Raw genomic sequence first — 19987 nt, 5'->3', positions numbered from 1 at the left:
CCCCCCATCTTTATACCTGGTTCTGCCCCTGCTAGGGATGTTGTAAAAAGTCTCTTATTTAAAATCAAGCAGCTGGCGGTCTTGAGAATGAGTTGTAATTGACACAGCTACTTTTGGTTTTATAGTTGGTGTGCTTCTTATCACATAGAAATGTTATTATAGGTTGTTGATTTTAATTTTAGATTTTACTTATCAAAGAAAAGATAATGGTTTTAGATTTTGTTTTTTCAATCGCAAAGATATTTGATTGATTCTATCTTATGTTTCTATCCTTTTTGGTAGATTCTATCTTAAGTTTTAAAATAATTGATTATTGTTGCTGATTTTCTTTCTCCACTTATTGCTTTAGGGAGAAGGTCTGTGTCTTCTTTTCATCATTGCTGCATAACTTTGCTGTGGTCACTTCTGTGAAATTCAGAAATTTCTTGACTAGTGATGCATATCTTTGTTCAGATTCATTTGCAGCACATATTAAAGCAGGTTTGCTCTTACATTACAATATTTATATCTATGCTATTCTTTTGTTGCGATACTTCAATATCCATGAATCCTCTTTAATTTAATCAATTTAATGTTATCTTCTGGCAGTAATGGATGATGTGGAAACAAGGTGCATGTTTTTTGAATTATGCCAATTGGAAATCCTGCTAAGCCTCATGGAGAATTTCCTTATAGATGGTCAAGTGATGGTGTATAGTGACGCTCAATTTGAACCATTGGTTCCACCTAGTTCAACGAGCAACATCTTTTCAGATGACATAACTATGTTTCCGTCCTCTAAAAGGGCAACTCATGAGCAGTTGATAGCTGGAAGCATTATTTTAGCATCCATTTGTGCAGCAGTTGATTATACTAGTTTTATTTGTGAGGCATCTTATAACATTCTTCGAATGTGCAAATCTGATTATGCTTTGATGTTGAAAGTTCTCCATGTGTTTGCTTATCTATGTCGAGAAAAGTATTTCACATTGAGCAACTTCAGACTTGTTATGGCCACCATCAAATCTCTAGTTTTGGTTCTTGAGGGAGGAAATTCATCATTTGGTATCATATCTACATCTTCTCCTACAACATGTGACAATTGGACTGGGTTTCATAAATGTGGAAGATGCCCATTTTCTGAAAGTGCTTTTTCTGTTGATGAAATTACACTGTTCTTGCTAGAGAAACTTCAGAGTTGTGCTATTCCAGGGATCAAAAATCAACATGAGATGGAACATCCTGATTCATTAAACTACACAGTCTTGCCCCAAATGGATGAAGTGGCTGATGAAATTTCTCAGTATAAAGAGGGTCTCTGCATTCTAGATTTGGACTTTGATATCTCCTGTAGCTCATATGATTGTGAAAGTTGTAATTCTGTTCAATCTAGATCTGTTATTGATAGGACTTTGAGTTACTTAAGTGATATTCTTTCACTGGTGGAGCTTATTGCATGCAGCATGGTATGTGTGTTTCATCGTTCTTGTCTTTACTATATCCTCTCTTTTGTGATCCTTCTGTTTTCATGTTCTTAACATTTATTACTAACTTTTCTACATACTAGGTTTGTGATTCTATATCACCATTGGGTATTGACAGCATTAAAGTTTCTTTTAATTCTGTTTATTTTTAAATGTTTCTTTGGGAGAAAGGTAGTATCTAATTTTTGGAAAATTCTCTCTTGTTTGCATTCAGAATTGGAACTGGACATGCAGAAGAATCATTCCTCATCTCTTGAAAATTCTGGAATCATGTACCTCAGAGAAATTTGCAGCTGCTATTCTTGTTCTTCTTGGTCAATTAGGGAGGTAAGCTCCGTTTTGATTATATTAGACAAGTTCCATCATGTGATATTTGACAGTTGCAAGCCTTCTGTTTATTATGACCACTATTTTGAAGAAAGTCAATTCTTCATACTGTTGCACAGTTCAGTTTTTAACAAGTTGGTATATTAGCATATTGACCTTTGCAAGTTTTTAAGGTTGCAGTTATTTGTGATGCAGAACACTGATGCATCATGAAAAATGCAAATAGATTGCAACCATCCGTGTAGGTTCAGCCTTGCACTGATGTTTGTACTAGTTTGTTTGTTATAGGGTGCAAGCATGGGTATATTTTTCCACTCATTTGCTTGAACAAGTGAAATAACGTCAATAAGACTGAATCATTATAGAAAATATCTACTGGTCATTGCCTTGATCATATTAATCGTGGGATGGTTGCATCCATTTTGAGAGCAAATATGAATTTCGATACACAATGGCAGCCTTGTTGAAAGATAATTTGTGGGTCAAAAAATGAACACAAGCCTGAACCAGAGTGCATATTTCCACTAGTTCAGTATTTCCAAAAAGTGCAACCTAAGTATCTTCCAATGTGTAACTTGATATGAATCACTTGAAATTGATGAACAATGGTTTTATGCGACGGATTTGTGATTAGCATCATATGCATTGTTTATATGTATGTCGATCATTGCTTGGTATGAATTTTTTCCCTTTCTCAACATTGTTGGTCTTAACAGAGGCAGTGTTACAAGGATGCCTTATTCTAGGATGGGATTCACAAGTCAGTGCATCTCCAAAAATTGACTGGTGTCTGATGCCAAAACTATTTTTTTTGAAGTTCTATGTATTTTTGTATTTTAAGACAATTGGGGTATCTTGGTCATTTTATGTTTGTGCAGTTTATTTAGAGTCATTGGTAACTTAGAGACAGCAAGCCATCTTTTCCTTCACTGCCCTCTTAGCATACAATTCTGGTCCCACCTCAGCTGAATTAGGTCTTTCCTCAGACAATGCCTGAATTCTTAGAGAGTTGGCACATGGAGGGCCTGACTGGCAGTGGAAAGATCTGGTTCATGCTTTGTTCTGCTGCCTTATGGGCTGTTTAGGTGGAGAGAAATCACAAAATCTTTGAAAACAAACCCTCTCAAACTGAAGTTATCGGAAAGATGACTGCAAATATCTTTTCCTGGGTAAAGGCATTAATTGGTCTACAATTCAATTTTTGTATCTAGTATGCTTTCAATGTTTTGTGAATGCTCCTACATAGTGCAATTATTCACTGTGTTGTGAGATCCAATCCATTTTCTTCAGTAATGCAATTATATTTTGCTTTTTGTCAAATAAAAAACAAGTTGATTTGGAAGTTTGAGGTTAGAGTTTGGTTAGAAAGAATGTTTGATTTGGAAGAAATCCAAGAGGCAGTTTTCTCTATGTATCGCTCCAAAGCCCTGGATCTAGATGGATGCACATTGGCCTTTTATCAGGGTTGTTGGGAAATATTGAAGGAGGGCATTTTGGGAGTCTTTTAGGAATTATAAAGAAGGGGAAAATTAATCCTGGGTTGAACTCCCACCTTTGTGGCCATAATTCCCAAGAAAAAACCATTCACCCAAGAGATTTCAGACCGATTAGCTTGGCGAATATAGGAGTGCAAATGGATCGGATCATGATTCAATCCAAGATCCGATCCGATCCAATTTGGTTGAATTTGGATCACCCTTAATTCGATCTTCGGATCGGATAATAGCATAGTTGTCAAGGCGACTAGGTGAGGCTAGGCGACCATGGGGCGCCCATGCACATAGGCGATGGAATCTATAAATATATTAATTTATGGATTTCTATACTTCCTAAAGGACCTAAACTATTTTTTAAGATATATTTGCTTACTAGATACATATTACACTAAGCGTAATCAATAAAATCTTTCATATAAAATGTATCATAGACAATACATACCTTGGTTGATGCTTGGTAGTTTAAGAAATAATATGATGAAACTATGAAACTTGAAAGTCATGAAACCATTAAAAAATAAAAAGCATAATAGCATATAATGAATAGGTTAAAACTAAACTATAAATCATCATTCATCTCCAGTTCTCCACAAGTCCACAAAAAATAAATATGAAGTTTAAAACTTAAAATGTATCATAGACAATACAATCCTTAAAGAAAATTCTCTATTCCTAATTAATTGGAGTGTCTGATAAGTAAGAATCACCAAAACCTCCATTGAATGCACCAACATCATTAGCACCATAATCAACATCTTCATCCTCCTCATCATCACTGTCATTATCATCATCATCTTCTTTAACATCAATATCTTCTTGTTCATCTTCATTATCTTCCATATCATTGTCTCGTATCTGCTCTTCTTCTTCTTCTTCTTGAACAACACTTTTGCCTTTATCTTGTCTTATAGACTCACTTCTCCCACAACCACCTCTACCTCTACCTCTACCTCTACCTCTACTTGGACCTCCACTTGCATTTCTACGTCCATGTCCACTTCTCCTTGGCCTATTTGACCCTTCAAGGATTTCAGATGCCCCTAGTGCTTCATCAACTTGAGTCCATGTAAGATCACACCCTTCATGGACCAAGTCATTTGAGGGGTCTTTCCCAGTTAACCACTTGTTTCATCTACATTATCAAAGCAAATAGGGTCAAATTGCTTTGGATTTGCACGCCTTGTTGTAAATCTTTCTCGGAGGCGTTGGTTGTATTGAACAAATACAAGATCATTGAGTCTCTTCTGATCAAGCCTATTCCTCTTTTTTGTATGAATCTACATTCACAACAAAATAAGAAAAATTATAAAATAAGCATCTTAAGTTCTTAGCTTTCATAAATAATTATCACAAAACCAAACATTAGGTTCATTACTTAGAATTTACATGCTCAAAAGTGTTCTAGTTGCGCTCACAAGCAGAAAAAGTGCATGTAAGACCTAATATGCGTAATGCAATACACCTAAGGTCTGGGGGTGCAATGTCCATAGCTATGCCACCAATCAACTACAAAGTAGAAAAAATGAATTAAAACAATATAAATTTAAGATAACAAGAATAAAATATAAATATAAGTTTCAAGAAAAGAGAGCTTATGTTACTTGGTTGCTTCGTTTCATGTTGTTTAATTGCCAATTCATTAAAGAAAGCACCACGAGCATGCTTATACTCTTCCAACTTATGAGAGATCTTGTCTTGAATTTCAATATCACCGACCATTCTCTCAATGTAATCTAGAAAGCTCATTTCAAACTTTCCAACCGATGCTTCATCTTGTGCTTTAGCCTTATAATAAAGGGATGGATTAAGAAAAAAAACCAGCATGGTGCAACGGATGTTGCATCATATTAGTCCAACGCCTATCAAAAATGTCTAAAATGGGCTTATACTCCCTTTCTTTTCCACTAAAATTTTCTTTTATTTTTTCTCTTGATCACTCCATTGCATGGTAAAAATAACCCATTGTGGGTTTCTCATCACCATCAACCAATCGTAAAACCTCCACAATTGGTTGAACAACCAAAAGAGCAACTCTTACATTTTTCCAAAACCCAATAGAAAGCACAGTGCTTGATGCTCTTAGTTCATCTGATTTGTTAGCCCATTTATTGTTGTTCCATACATCATCAACAAATAAAGCACGCAAGGGATCCTTGAAAGTATACAAACTTTGTAAAGTTAGAAAAGCGGTAGCAAACCTTGTGACTGCACATCGTACAAGATCTGTTCCATTTGTTTTTTTCCTCATGCATGCAAGAATAAGAGGATGCCTATAAATAAAAGTAGTCACTTGTCTTGCCTTGGCAATACAACTTTTTGTAGACCTCAATTCTCTAATGTCTTCCAACATAAGGTCTAGACAACGAGCAGCACAAGGAGTCCAAAATAAATTCTTCCTCTTCAACCTTAAAAGATCATCGGCAACAACATAAGCAGAGTGGTTATCAGTAACCACTTGCACCACATGCTCCTCCCCTATCTCCTCAACAACTTTATCAACCAGCTCAAACAGAAAACTTGCATTATGAACTTCATTTGATGCATCAATTGATTTTAGAAAAAAGTTCATTTGGGAGAATTCACCAAAAAATTAATCAAAGATCTTTGCCTTTTATCAGCCCATCCATCTGACATGATGGTACAACCATAAGTATTCCAAGAAGCCTCATACTCCTTGTACATTAGCTTTGTTTTCTCAACCTCCCCTTTCAAGAGTGGCTTTCGTAACTCATGGTAACTTGGAGGCTTGTATCCGGACCTGAATTGTGCAATTGCTTCAACCATAACCTCAAAACTTTTCAACTTCATCGTTTTGAAAGCAATCCCAGCTTGATAAAACCACTTTGCTATATGTTAATGTACTTTTCTTCTTTCTTCCTTCTTCAAATGGCTTTCAATGTTTGTTTGAACCAATTGTCCTTTATGCCTTGCTTCAACAACTTCTTCTGGATTTGGTCTGACAAAACTATCCATAGGTCCTCTTGACATTTTCCTTCCTTTTTGGTGGAAGGGGGGATTTGAAATTGGAGTGCTCCTACCACTTGAAATGGAGACACCTTCTATGGGTTGATTACTTTGATTGTTAGAACCCCTTTCAGATATAATCTACTCCCATGCCCCACGATTATCTTCAACTGTAAAATCATCCAATGGTTTCTTCCTCTTATTCTTCTGCATATATTCTTGCATCTCCTTGGCAATACTTGCAGTAGTTTTGGGACATTTAGTCACATCCCCATAGCCCCCAATCAAATGTTGTTTTATCCTTTTTATTCCCTCTTTAACAACTTTACCACATAATGGGCATGAAATTGTATTTTTGTCTTCTAAATCATGCCAAAATGCATATTTCCATGCAGGGTCCTTTGATTGAGCCTTACGCCTAACACTGCCACTTTCCTCTTTAGATGTCATCCTCTATTTCTATTGAAAGAAAACCTAATCAGCAAATAAAATAAACAAAAATGTTATTATGTTAAACTAGAAAATAGTTAACAATTAACAAAGCAAAGCAAGCAATGAAGTTTCAAACAATATTGCAAATTTGCAAGATTCATAATTTCATATATTTCCTAAATCCTAAGTAAGCAAGCAACCATAATGCAAATCAGCAAATGCAATCAGCCAAAACAAAAAAATAAAAAACAAAACTGATAAAAAATCGGCCATATAATTAGCCATAATCAGCCAAAATAAAAAAAAATAAAAAACAAAACTGATAAAAAATCAGCCATATAATCAGCCAAAATAAAAAAAAATAAAATACAAAACTGATAAAAAATCAGCCATATAATGAACCATATAATCGCCAAAAAAAATACAAAACTGATAAAAAATCAGCCATAATGCCATATACATATAATCAGCCAAAATAAAAAATAAAAAAATAAAAACAAAAGTTACAAAACTGATAAAAAATCAGCCATATAATGAAGCATATAATCAGCCAAAAAAAATAAAATAAAATACAAAACTGATAAAAATCAGCCATATAATCACTTAATCAGCCATTGAGCCCCCCAAAAAAAACATTTCACTCAAACATAACTCAGATTTTCAATTCAGCAATCAGCCATATAATCAGCATAGTAGCATACAATCACTTAATCAGCCATATAATCACTCAAACATAACTCAGATATTCAATTCAGCAATCAGCATAGTAGCATACAATCAAATTCAAAATAAAACATTTAAATAAATAAAGAAGAAGAAGAAGAAGAAGAAGAAGAAGAAGAAGAAGAAGAAGAAGAAGAAGAAGAAGAAGAAACTTACCTATCGTTGCCAGAGCTGAGGACAATCGTAGTGGGCTGGGGCTCGAGTTGGTGTTCGGTTCTCCTCTCTCTCCAATCGAAAAATCTTGAAGAGACAAGAGTTAAGTGATAGTTTGATACCAGACATATTTTAAAACAATACAACCACCAATAAAATTGCAAAACAATAAATTAAATTAAAAAATAATTTTATTGTAAGGTAAATAGGCGCCTGCCTTATATGTAGGTGCCCGCCTAAGTCTCTGGGCAGGTGCCTAGTATGTAAAACTTGGGGCGTTTGGGCGAGCCGACCATGAAGAACTGCCTAGTCGCCTAGGCGTCTCCTTAACAACTATGGATAATAGGATCCAGTCAGAAATCGGATCGGATTTGCATCACCCTCTATCTGATCCGATATATATTATTTATTTTTAAAAATATATAATACATATATATGTTATTTATTTATTTATAAATACATTTTTATATTATATTTTTATAAATTTGTTATATTATTTATTTATTTATAAAAACATGTATATATATGATGAAAATGATTAAAAAACACTTGTATTATTTTTTTTTACTTTATTTAAATTAGTATATTTTATTTTTATTTTAATAATTTATTAATTTTTAAAGAATATAAGTTGGATCGGATCAGATTCGAAGACCTAACTTACCGATAGGATTCAAATTCCAATCGAGTCCTATCAGATCCGTTTGGATCTGACATGAGCATTGCCGGATAGGATTCAAATATACCCTGATTCGAATTCTTTCCAATCAGTTTGCATCCCTAGGTGAATAGCAAACAAAAGTGTGGTCATTTTTTTTTTGAGCTTTTGTGGACCAAGGAGCTTTTGTGGAGGAAAGACAGATTATTGGTCAAATTCTGATAGCAAACAAAAGTGTGGAGGATTTTAGAAGACCATGGAAGAGAGGTGTGATGTGTAAATTGGGCTTAGAAAAGGTGTATGATTTGGTGGACTGGTCATTTTTGCTCCAGGTAATGTTGAACTTTGGATTCGGAGAGAGATGGTGTAAAAGTGGTGATGGGATGTGTTAGAACTTGTCACTATTCCATTTTGGTGAACGAGACAGTGGTGAATTTCTTCCCAACTCCAAGGAGAATAAGGGAAGGAGATCCCCTATCTCCGTTTTTGTTTACTTTGATAGTAGATGTCTTGGGAAGATTGGTCACTAGAGCAGACTCTAGGAACCTAATAAAAGGATGGAGAGTTGGTAAGGATTAGGGGTGAGCCAAAAAAAACCGAAAAATCGAACCAGTTTTTAAAAAACCGAAGGTACCGGTTCGGTTTCGGTTAACAAGTTAAAAAACCAACGGTTAACCGAACCGACCGGTATACAAGTTTTTCTATATATTTTCTATATATTTATGTATATTATATATATATATATATTATAAATTAATAAATATGCATTATATATAAATATATATATATATATATATATATATATATATATTTATAATACATTGTATATTATTTATTATTTAAAATATAATATTATATATATTTATAATTTTTTATTATATATTTATTTATTTTTATAATAAATATTATAAAGTCAAAAAACCGAAAAACCGAACTGGTCAACAGGTTAATCGAATGGTTTTGGTTCGGTTCCGGTTACCGGTTTTCGAAAAAAAGGCCCATGGTTCGGGTACTGAACCGTGAACACCCCTAGTAAGGATGGGGTATCTCTTAACTCATTTGCAATTTGCGGATGATACACTTCTCTTTTGTGAAGATGGCGATTGCAGATGGCTTAGGAATTTGAAACTTGCCTTATAGCTGTTCGAGCAATTGTCTAATCTAAAAGCTGTATAGTTGTGGTGAATCTTGAGGAGAGAGTGGTAGAGTGTGCAAGCATGTCAGGGTGTGTGGTATCCAATTGGCTAGTGAAGGACTTGGGGTGGTAGAGAGATTATTTCTCTTCGGGGGGGGGGCACTTTGATAAAATCTACCCTTGCCAACCTTCTGATATATTTTATGTCAGTTTTTAAAATGCCAAGGAGGATTTCTAGAAGGCTTGAAAAATTAATGAGGGATTTTCTATGGGACCCAGGTGAGGAGAGAAAGGATCATAGAGTTAGGTGGGATATGGTGAGCAGAAGTAAAGAGTGTGGAGGCCTAGGTTTAGGGAATATTCAGAAGGGAGTATTCAAAAGAGGAATGTATGGGATGCTGGAATTTTGGCTAGGAAGCTTCTCCATGGAATGCTGTCCAAGTTTCTCTGCCTCTCTTCATCCCGTGGACAAGGTATGATCTGCATTCCAGTAATCTCATTAAATTTTGGGAAGAAGTTCGGATTGGGGATTCTCCCTTGAAGGATCAGTTCCCTTCTCTATTTGTCTTGTCTAATCTGAAAAATAATCCTATTTCTAGTTTCTTGGGACCCTCACAAGCTTCCTCAGGGTTTGGGTGGAACTTGGGTTTTAGAAGAGCAGTTAGGGAGTCAAAACTGGATAATACTTTGTCTCTTCTTAATATTCTTTAAGGAAAATTTTTATATCCCTCTAAATCAGATAGAAGGGTCTGGACTTTATTAGCCTCTGTTTTTTTGTTTTTTCTTGTGCTTCTTACTTCAAAGCTCTAGTTCATCCATCAAGTCAGTTAGGGCACCCTTTTCCAGTAAAGGAAGTCTGGTGCAAACCGGTTCCTATGAAGGTTGGGTGTTTCTGTTAGGAAGCAATCCTGGAAAGAGTCAACACTTGTGATCTTCTTCAGAGAAAGAGACCTATGAGTTGTTTATCTCCCCACTGGTGTGTTCTTTGCAAGGCTGAAGGTGAGACTGGTTACCATTTACTGGTTTCCTGCTCTGTTACTAATCACATTTCGGAGTGGTATTTATCTTTGTTTGGATGCAGATGGTCACCTCCACCAGATGTACAGAGCCTTTTTGCTCCATTCATGTTTAGCCGGTTGAAAAAAAGAGGAAGAGTCACGGGTAGAAAGAAAGGGGAGAATTTTCTCAGATAAGGGAAATAAGTCTGCCAGAAATTCTGAAGTCGGTTCAGGTAAGAGTGGTACACTGGCTGAAGTCTTTGGTCCTGTTTAAAGACTGTTTGGCTGTTGATTTCTTCAGAAATTGGAAGGAAATTGCAAGATCAGCTCTGGTTAAAGGCACATCCCTACCCTCTTGGGCTCCTCCTCCTAGTGGTTTTATTGAACTTAATTTCGATGGAAGTAGCATGGGTAATCCGGGTCCATCAGGTATTGGGGGTGTCTTAAGAAACGAGGAAGGTGTGATAATTGCTCTCTTTTCGGGGCCAATTGGAATGGGTGATTCTCTTAGAGCTGAGGTATCAGCTGTTATCAAAGGAACTCAAAGGGCAATTGAACCAAACATCACCAAATTGGTCATAGAGGGTGGTTCTAAACTGGTAGTGGATTGGCTGAAAAATGATACTGCTAATTTTTGGAACTACAGCAATGAGAAGAGGAAATTCAATTGGATAACCAAGAAAATTGAGGTGAAGATGAGTTGGGTTAAAAGAAGTACTAGCTCCTTTGTTGATGGGGTAGCTAAACAAGGGCCAACTAGGGGCTCTTTTTTCTGGGCTATCTTGTAATTTTTCTCGTCTTGTTGTTTTGGTTAGGTAAGACAAGAGAGTTTTTCTCGTCTTGTTTTGGTTAGGTGAGGTAAGAGAGTTTATCTCCCTTTTGTTGTACCTTTGTATCTTTTTTCTCTAATTTTAATGGAATCTGTGAGTTATTGATCCAAAAAAAAAGAAAGAAAATTCAGTCATTGGTTATAAGTAGCTTTGGAGTTATTTAATTTTCTTTATGACAATGGCAATTCTGTAGTTTTCATTTCCTCTTGTTTTAATTAGGACTGCTTACTCTTGTAGTGTCTGTATATGTGTAAAGTGCAAAACATGGATATGATGAATGAATGAAATTTATTTGGGATTTAAAGTTTGTAAGGTGAGTGATCCAATGCCCCAGATTCATTTGAGGCACCCTGTTTAGTGATTCTAGGCTTTACTCTCTTCTTTATCTCTGTTTTATTTGAAGTCTTTCAAGAATCTATTATTTTCTATCAACAACCATAAGTTCTTGATTAAAAGATATTATTTCAACTTTCACGAAGTATTGAAACTGATCTAGGTGAGTTTTACTTTAATTTTCATTAACCTGAACATTTTCAATTTTGGCTGTTGTCTCTTTTTACCAAACCATTTTTGGTCCTGTGCCCCCATATGTTCGAACATCCTTTTATTCCTCTGGATATTATCCCAAAGTTTCATTTTCCTTAGTTTTTGAGTTCTTCCAATGCTAGAATTTTCATCATTTTGTCCCCATTGTACTCTGAACCTGACCAAACTTGGTCATCTAAAATTATCCATTCTAAATTTACCTATGAAATTTCATTAAAAATGGAATCCTAGACTTATTTTCCCCAATTTGAAATTTTCACATTTTGGGATAAAACTGCAACTTTTATAGTTTGGACTCAAGATTTTTTTAACCTAACAAAGCCCTGTCTTTAGCCTTAAAATGATATCCTAACCCTCCTAGGTTCATCATACCTTGGTCATTTGGGTCCAACATCAATTGGAATTAGAACAAGTGGTCGTACACCAGTGATGGACTCGACTGATCCTGTGTCTGACTTAGCATTCATATGAATCAAGTAGATTTACAATTATATACACTATGTTGAGATGCCAAAATTTGAATCCTCTGAGACTTGATACATGCATGTTCATTTTGGAAAGAACTAATGTAATTAGTATGATACTGTTTTCTGATCAGCAGCGGTGGAGCCATGTATAGTGGGGGGTCCTTGTTCCCCCCAAACTTTTTTGTTAAAACCAATATTACTTATATATAGCTACTGGATGAAGGCAGGGGCGGACATGGTGGGCCCTTGTTCCCCCACCCCCCAAACATAAAAGTCCCATTAAAATGTTAAGTACTACTCTGTAACTCCCTAATCCCCCTTCATAAAAAAAAATAATAAAAAAAAAAATGTTTATTTCTTCCATCAAAAATCCATAATAGATCCAAACCCTCCCACCCTATTTCTCTCCTAACCCTTCTTCCTTTACTCCCTCTCTCATTTTCTTTTTTTTTCAAGACAAATGGGAAAAGTAAGTCAATTCCTTTGAGAATTAAGTATTACTTGTGGGATTTGGCCATTTGGGAGATGCCACTACAGGTGTAATGTAAGCTGTGCCATTCTTTTGTTGTGCTGCCCGCATTATAGCGAGCTATGCTAGCATGGCACGGAAGTGCGGGGTGGCTTGCACAGCCTGGCCTGTGGCCCGGTGCAATTCTTTTTTTTTTTTTATGTGGTGGGTCGTAGTAGAAATTTCCCTATATTTTATTTATAAATGTTATAATATGACACTTATAATATATACTATATATAATATTTATATTTTATAATATATAAAATAAATTTATATGCATAAAATATGCCATTTAATATAAAATATTATATATATGTAAATATAATATATATGAAAGACATAGGCTTGGCCGCCTGGGCTGTTTTACACTTCTAGTTGCCACAACCTATTACCCAAAGTTATGGCAGTTTCTCTCACCCCTCATATCATTTCTGCATCTCTGACCTTGTGTAATAATATTTTTATTGTTTGTGTTTGTGTTGTGAACCCCTATAATATAATCGACTTAATATAAGTTTTTTGTTAGCATAATTAGTAACTGCCGAAATTTTGTTAGGAAGATATAAAAGTAATATATAGTTATATACAAAGATTACCTCATCTAGAAAAATTGGTATCTCAACAGTCAATATTGGAAGTTCAATAATTATTCTCTTGATCATTGACAGTTAACTCCATTGATTTTAGAAAAAAGGAGCAAGCTGAAATTCCAAACTCCTTATAATTTGGCTAACCTTGCTATCTGCCCTTTAAATCTGTACATATTGATTCACTCCTTCAACCATACTCTTGCCACCCTAGCCAGATGTTTTATTTCCCTCATTATAGTATGTACCTCCATGATCCGGTACCATTCTTTAACCATCCTATAACTACCGAATCCCCTCCTTCTACCATGCAACTATAATGTAATACTTCCTCCAATCTAAAGCCTTGTATACAACCATCAGTTCTGCCATTGTAGATCAGAAGATAAAGCAAGCATATCACCATCACTGCTTATCTTATAATTCCAAATGCACCTCCAGTACCTGCCCCAAAGAGTGACCTGTCACCATGACCTAATTCCATCTTTTTACATAAAACTGAATCACATAAACCCCTTTTTTCCTTGTCTGTTCAGGGCCAAAAGATCCCCCAAAAGAGCCTGATCTGTGGACCCACGTATATGCAAGTCTCAGTTCTCTTGTCTGAAGAAACCTCACAAGAGTTGGTTATTGAGTTATTGGGAATGCTTTTTTTTCTTTTTTTTTTCTGAAATAATAAAGAGAAGGCTTCTGTTTTTTGGCCCAGAGTTATTGGATAAGGTTTTTGACTTTTTTCCCCTTCTTTTCATATTTTGCTGCTTTTGTTGATTTTGCAGTGACATGAACAATTAACATTTAGGTTATGTTGGCTTCTGTATTAGATATATGCAATTCCTACAATTTAGGATGCATTTTTTTTTTCTGGTTACTAGATAGTATTTTTCAGTAAAGCTCTCACCATAAGCCATTTATATTACAAGAGGATGGAGATCCAAAAATGTTGTGCCATGTACAGATTGGACAAGTTGGTGTGCACCATTTGTCCCTGTTTTACCTGGTGACATCCAATCCAATTAGTAGGGTTATTGATCATTGGTTATTGTAATTTTGGGTTCCATTGCGTTTGGACAAATCTCCCCCTTATACAGCCAATTAATTTTCTATTTATTGCGACCTATCATGTTTCCATATTGAATTAGTTACTTTTAAGGGTACTCAACTTTTTTCCTGTTTTTCAGGCTTGGGATTGTTGTGAATGGATATGAACAGATGGAAGTTGAAGAGTTGAGGTGTACATTGTCTGGTTTTCTGGATCAAGATTCTTCAACCAAATGGGGTTTTCCTACTCAATTTGCTACTGTTAATGCTCTTACAAGTCTTCTCAATCTTGATTTTAGAGAACTTGTTGAGTGTGATAATGAGCACGCAGTTACTACAAGTAGATCTGTTCATGCCAATATTTTAAGAAAGTGGTTTTCTAGGCTGAGCAAAGAGCACAAGCGCATGTTACTTGGCTTTTTCTAATCTGCCGGTGTAAATAGTTGAATACTTAACCTAGTTGTAGAGCCAAATGATCTCCATGACTAAGAGGAGTACCATGGTGGAAACTTGAGTCGTGCATACAATTGATGCAGGCTCTTGGTTTTGCATTAAATTTCAGATGAGTTCTATTAATGGTAAGTGACAAATTTAATTGTTTTTTCTGGAATCAAAAAATTTTGCAATCGATGAGAAAGTGAGAACATCTACTGATGCCAAGGAATTTTGTTGTATATTTCAAATTGTCAATAGTAAATTGAATTTTTGCCTTGCCTTTATATCTAATTGTATGTTGCCATGGTTCACTGGTTATTTGTCTACATTTGCCTGCCGGAGCATCATCTCTATTAAATACGGAGGTTGCATAGTGTTAATCAGATATAGTGAAAACTTCTTGGAAGCGCTTATTCTTACTGGTTCTGACTTCCGATGCTGGAATAGATTAAAAAAAAAAGCAGCATTGTAGAAAGCTCAAGGTCTTCTAGTGGTTTTGGTCCTACACAAACGTATGAACCTGGCTCTCTGTTGTCAAAGGTTGTGGTCCAGCTAATTATTCAAGAGGCTATTTGGAAAGGGGGGGGGGTTGTTCTGGATTAGTTGCAATTTCTCATGTAAGCTAATGTAATTATGTTTCCAGGAGATGTAATTTAGAAACATACAGTACTTGGTCGTACACTTATTCTTTTATAATGTATTCCGTTTCCTTTTGTTTGCAGATTTTGCAGATTGAAATTTCTATGTGAACAAAGAAATGTTCGCTAGGTGAACTTGGCATTTTTCACGCTGATACCTTTTCCTAACGTTGTTTGATGTTTTGGGCTGGGCCATTTATTTAGTATTTGCCTATGTTAGCCAAAGGCCATGCTTGACTAGGCAAGAACTGATCTTTGGAAATCGTAAATCTCAAAAAGAATGTTTTATGGCTTGGGCATCCTGAATCTTAACTAAGATTTGCTTGACTAAAGATTAGGTCATCAGCAAATATTGAGTAAGCACCGGACCATTTCTGCTAATATAGACTCCTTAACTCTTGCCACTGGATTGCAGTTAAGATTCTTGAGAGAGGTTCAGTCACGTACAGAAAATCGTAGGGGGAGAGGGCAGCTTTTCCTGATCGTCCTAGAAGGAATGAATTCCTAAGGAAGGTAGGCCATTTACCAAAACCACTTTGGAGGCGGTACCGATTTAGAGCTCAACAAGCTGGAAAACCTGGTAAGCAAATTCCAACTGACTTAAAACCTCCAATAAGAATGACCAGTTTACTGGATCATAGGCTTTTGCCATGATAAGCTTTAACATAAAGTAATTAACAGCAAACCACCTGATTTTCATGAAATGAATGATTTCCTAGGGGATAACAGAATTATTATCCACAATGTGCCTTGATGGGAGAGTGCATTCTGATTCAAGGAAATGAGCTTGTTGAGAAGAGGCTTTAAGTCTATTGTCTAATAATATTTTAGATATTATTTTATACAAACAGTACATGGACCAATTTGCCTAGTTCCAAATTCTTGGAACCAACCCCTACCTAGGCGGTTCTAGGGTCTAGGGGTTTTTCCTACCCGAACTGATGTGGAGAACCAATTTTGATTGGCCTTGGTGGTATCGGCCTTGGAACCAAACTTGTCTTGAAATAAATCCTAAAATACTCTGAGAATGTGAAGATTTGAATCGAAACACTCATGGTTACAAGATCATGGTCTAACTTGATTATTGAGTCACATGATTTGATAATTTTTCTTCAATTTAATATTTGAATATAATAAATAATGTAAAAGTAATATTTACAAAATTTGAATTATATTGATAAGTTATTTGTATGTCTCGATTTTAGATGATGATGATATTAGTAAAAGTGTCAAAATTTTCTACAAAGTTTATGCTTTTTATATTTTTATGCTTTCATGTTTTTATGTTTTTCTATTTTTATTATTTCATCATACATCATGGATTGACCCATTTTACTCGGATGGTTGAATTGCTTACCCACCATGTGAACAAAAGATAGTTTCACTTTTGGGTTAATTGTTTTTAAAAGACATGGGTTATGGATTACTAAAGAATTGGATTTAGATCTAATTAATAGTATTTATTGATGAGAAAAATCTTTAAATATAGGATACAATGAGAGAGAATTGGAGTTAAGATCTTAATTGTGAGATTTAATGAGGGAATTGAAAAGTAGTAGTTCAAATTATATTTTTTGCATCACAATTAGATAGAAACTAAATTTAAAAAAACAAGTATTTTAGTTTAAAGAAAGTCCGACAAGCTCATTCAGCAGTGTAGATATATGTATTTGATTTTTTTACAATTTTCTTAATATTTCTACGTGTATAAAAATTCTGATTTATCACATTTATTTTTTGTTTAATATGATGAATATTATTTGTCCAATTGTTTTATGCAAAATTACTATATCTTTTCATATTTTTTGTGTTTTTATCTTTTTGTTAATTTGTATTATGTAATTATTACATCAAAGGTTGACACATTTGGCCCAAAGGTTGATATTATGGGTTGAATGATTTGATTCAAACGGTTGAATTACTTAGTCACCACTTGGAAAAGAATGATTTTGCTTTTGGGTTGGTTTTAAAAAACATGAGTTTTGTATTATTAAAAATATTAGACATAGATTTTATTAGTAGAATTTGTTAGTGAAAAATAATTTAAATATAGGATTAATGAGAGAAATGGGAGTCAATACCTAAAATTTAAGACTAAATGAGAGGGAATTAAATGAGATGAAAAGTAGTAGATGGAATGTAAAATTTGTAGTCCTTGCAATTAGAGAGGGACTAAAATCACAAAACAGGAAAAAATCTACTCCACACTTCCTATTATAGTAATATAGATATAGATCAATCCTCACAATTAGAGAGGGATTAAGTTCACAAATAGGGGTTATGTTAGTCAAGTTTTTAAAGAAGACATTTCATTTTTTTAAAGGGGGGTAAAGAAAGAACATGTTCCACAATCAATGCTCCCGGTTTCAAAAACCTGGAAGATAGGCTCTAGGTTTTGCCTTGGAACCAAATCAAACCAATAAATGCTCACCCTTATTGTGAACCACCTTACCAAATGAAGAAGTTCTGAAAACCTTCTAAATATACTTAGTTATCTCTTACTAATAATTCTGCCGAGAGGTTTGATAGAACATGGTTGGAAGTCCATCCAGGCCCGGTGCTTTCAATGGACTCGTTAGAATACACCTTTGACATCTTCACTTGAGGGAATTCCACATGAATCTTCATTTTTATCAGCAGAAATTAAAGTACCATCATTTGGTTCAGCACTAAGCATAACACAGAAATGATTGCAATAGTGTATTCAAAATAGCATTACGATCGGTGATAACATTGTCATCAAGGATTTTTAAATAAACAATTCATTTCTCTTCTTGATGATGGCCATGAAGTGGAAGAATTTTGAATTCTTATCACCAGAAGTCATCCAGTCACATTGGGCCCTTTACCTCCAACAAATGTCATCCTTAGCTGATACTCATTTAAACAGAGCTTTATTACAATCACCACACTTGAGGTGAAACTCATGCTAAGCAAACCTTCCCCAGAAGTCTTTGAGAACCTCAGAAAAGTCTGGATCCTTAGTCCAAGCAGCCTCAACACGATTGAATTGAAAAAAATTTCTTTGACGTGGCATCATCGTTAGGAGAATCGAGGAGTGATCACTTTCAGTGGCCGGCAAATGGTTAACAGAAGCACCAGAAAATCTAGAACACCAGTATGTAGAAGCAAGCTCTCTATTCAGTACTTCAAAAACTAGCTGATTGATGTTACACTTATTGGACCGATTGTAAGTAGGTCCTTTGAATCCAGGATCAATAAAATTTGTTCTTTTAAGCATCTCTCTAAAGCTAAGTATTCCACTTACAAATGGATCATCACCACCATATTTTTCATCCTTGGAAAGGGTTGAGTTAAATCTCCAATTGCACACTAGGGATACGAGATAAGATGACAACACCTAGTAAAGAGGTCTGCCAAAACTCTGCTCTTTTATCAACATTATGTTCACCATAAGTATACCAACTAAGGTTGATAGGTCCCAATCAGATTCAATGCAAACCAGTAATAAAAGACTTTCTTTTGGTGAAAGATAGACCACTTGAAAAAATAATTCAGCTTGCTCTAATATTTCAATTCGCTCTTTGTTGGTTGCCATTGTGGCTCTGATACCAATGACAAGTCCCAATCAGATTCAATGCAAACCAGTAATAAATGACTTTCTTTTGGTGAAATATAGACCACTTGAAAAAAAATTCAGCTTGCTCTATTCCAGACTAAAGTGATTACATAAATACTAGCCCACGTAACAACTTATTCCTGAATACTAGCTAACTGACCTTGACTCTAGGAAACAAAGTCATGGAAAATACTGACTCAAAACAAATTCAAAACATAAATACTAGTCCACGTAACAACTTATTCCTGAATACTAGCTAACTGACTTTGACTCTAGGAAACAAAGTCATGGAAAATACTGACTCAAAACAAATTCAAAACATAACAATAAATACTGAAATAACAGAAACTTCAACAAATAAACTAGCCGTTTGCTGAACTGATGCTGTCCAAGTCAATCCAAGAACTTGGGATTCTTCTTAGGAACACGCAAAGACCTTCTAGGTCTATTAATACTTCCCCCGCCAGGAGGAACCTTGCCCTCAAGGTTCAATGTAGGAAATTGAGTCTTCAGAAGTACCGCATTTTCCCAAGTAGCATCTTCAATGGGCAACCATTTCCACTTAACTAAACATTCTTCTAAGAACTTAGAGCCCTGCTTTATCCAGTGTATCTCTAAAATCTTCTTTGATTCCTTCTAATTGAGATCAGTCACTCCCATAGCTGTCACCATGAGACTGATTGTCGGTGTGGCATTAAAGAAGCAGTTGCGGGCCTTGGCATTTATGGCCAGGAGCGAACCTCTCATTGCAACCAAAACAGAGACTTTGAACTCGTCTCTTTTGTAAGGGTTGGGAGGCTTACAGGATGAAGTGCAATAGCTTGGGCTTAGAATGGGAGATCGAATGCAGCGGATTGAGGAGTCTTTGGGGCTCTTTCTGACGTGGTTCTCTCCTCAAAAGCATCTACAACTTCGCACTCAGTGGAGCGGGGTCAATCGCATCGGCACCAACAGGATGAACCAGACAACTACCGTCTGAATGTTCTCCCTCTTCGAACCAAAATTG

General features: G+C 35.4%; 1 protein-coding gene across 4 annotated transcripts in view; it reads left to right on the top strand.

Annotated features, from left to right (window-relative positions):
• Nucleotides 1-15047, top strand: part of MEE22 (maternal effect embryo arrest 22) — a 33311-nt gene extending 18264 nt beyond the window's left edge. For all 4 annotated transcript variants that reach the window (XM_088986501.1, XM_088986491.1, XM_088986482.1 and 1 more), the window contains 4 exons: nucleotides 350-480; nucleotides 589-1445; nucleotides 1678-1790; nucleotides 14469-15047. In XM_088986501.1, coding sequence (XP_088842627.1) covers nucleotides 350-480; nucleotides 589-1445; nucleotides 1678-1790; nucleotides 14469-14754 — 1387 coding nt within the window. In that variant the 3' untranslated portion in view covers nucleotides 14755-15047. The remainder of the gene's footprint in view (nucleotides 1-349; nucleotides 481-588; nucleotides 1446-1677; nucleotides 1791-14468) is intronic.
• Nucleotides 15048-19987: the final 4940 nt, after the last annotated feature.

Source organism: Nelumbo lutea, chromosome 1, assembly GCF_056320005.1.
Source record: "Nelumbo lutea isolate HS-2025 chromosome 1, American lotus-T2T, whole genome shotgun sequence".
In the NCBI taxonomy this organism is placed as follows: Eukaryota; Viridiplantae; Streptophyta; class Magnoliopsida; order Proteales; family Nelumbonaceae; genus Nelumbo; species Nelumbo lutea.
The sequence above is the reverse complement of the archived record's forward strand: the minus strand, read 5'-3'. Positions and strand labels throughout refer to the sequence as shown.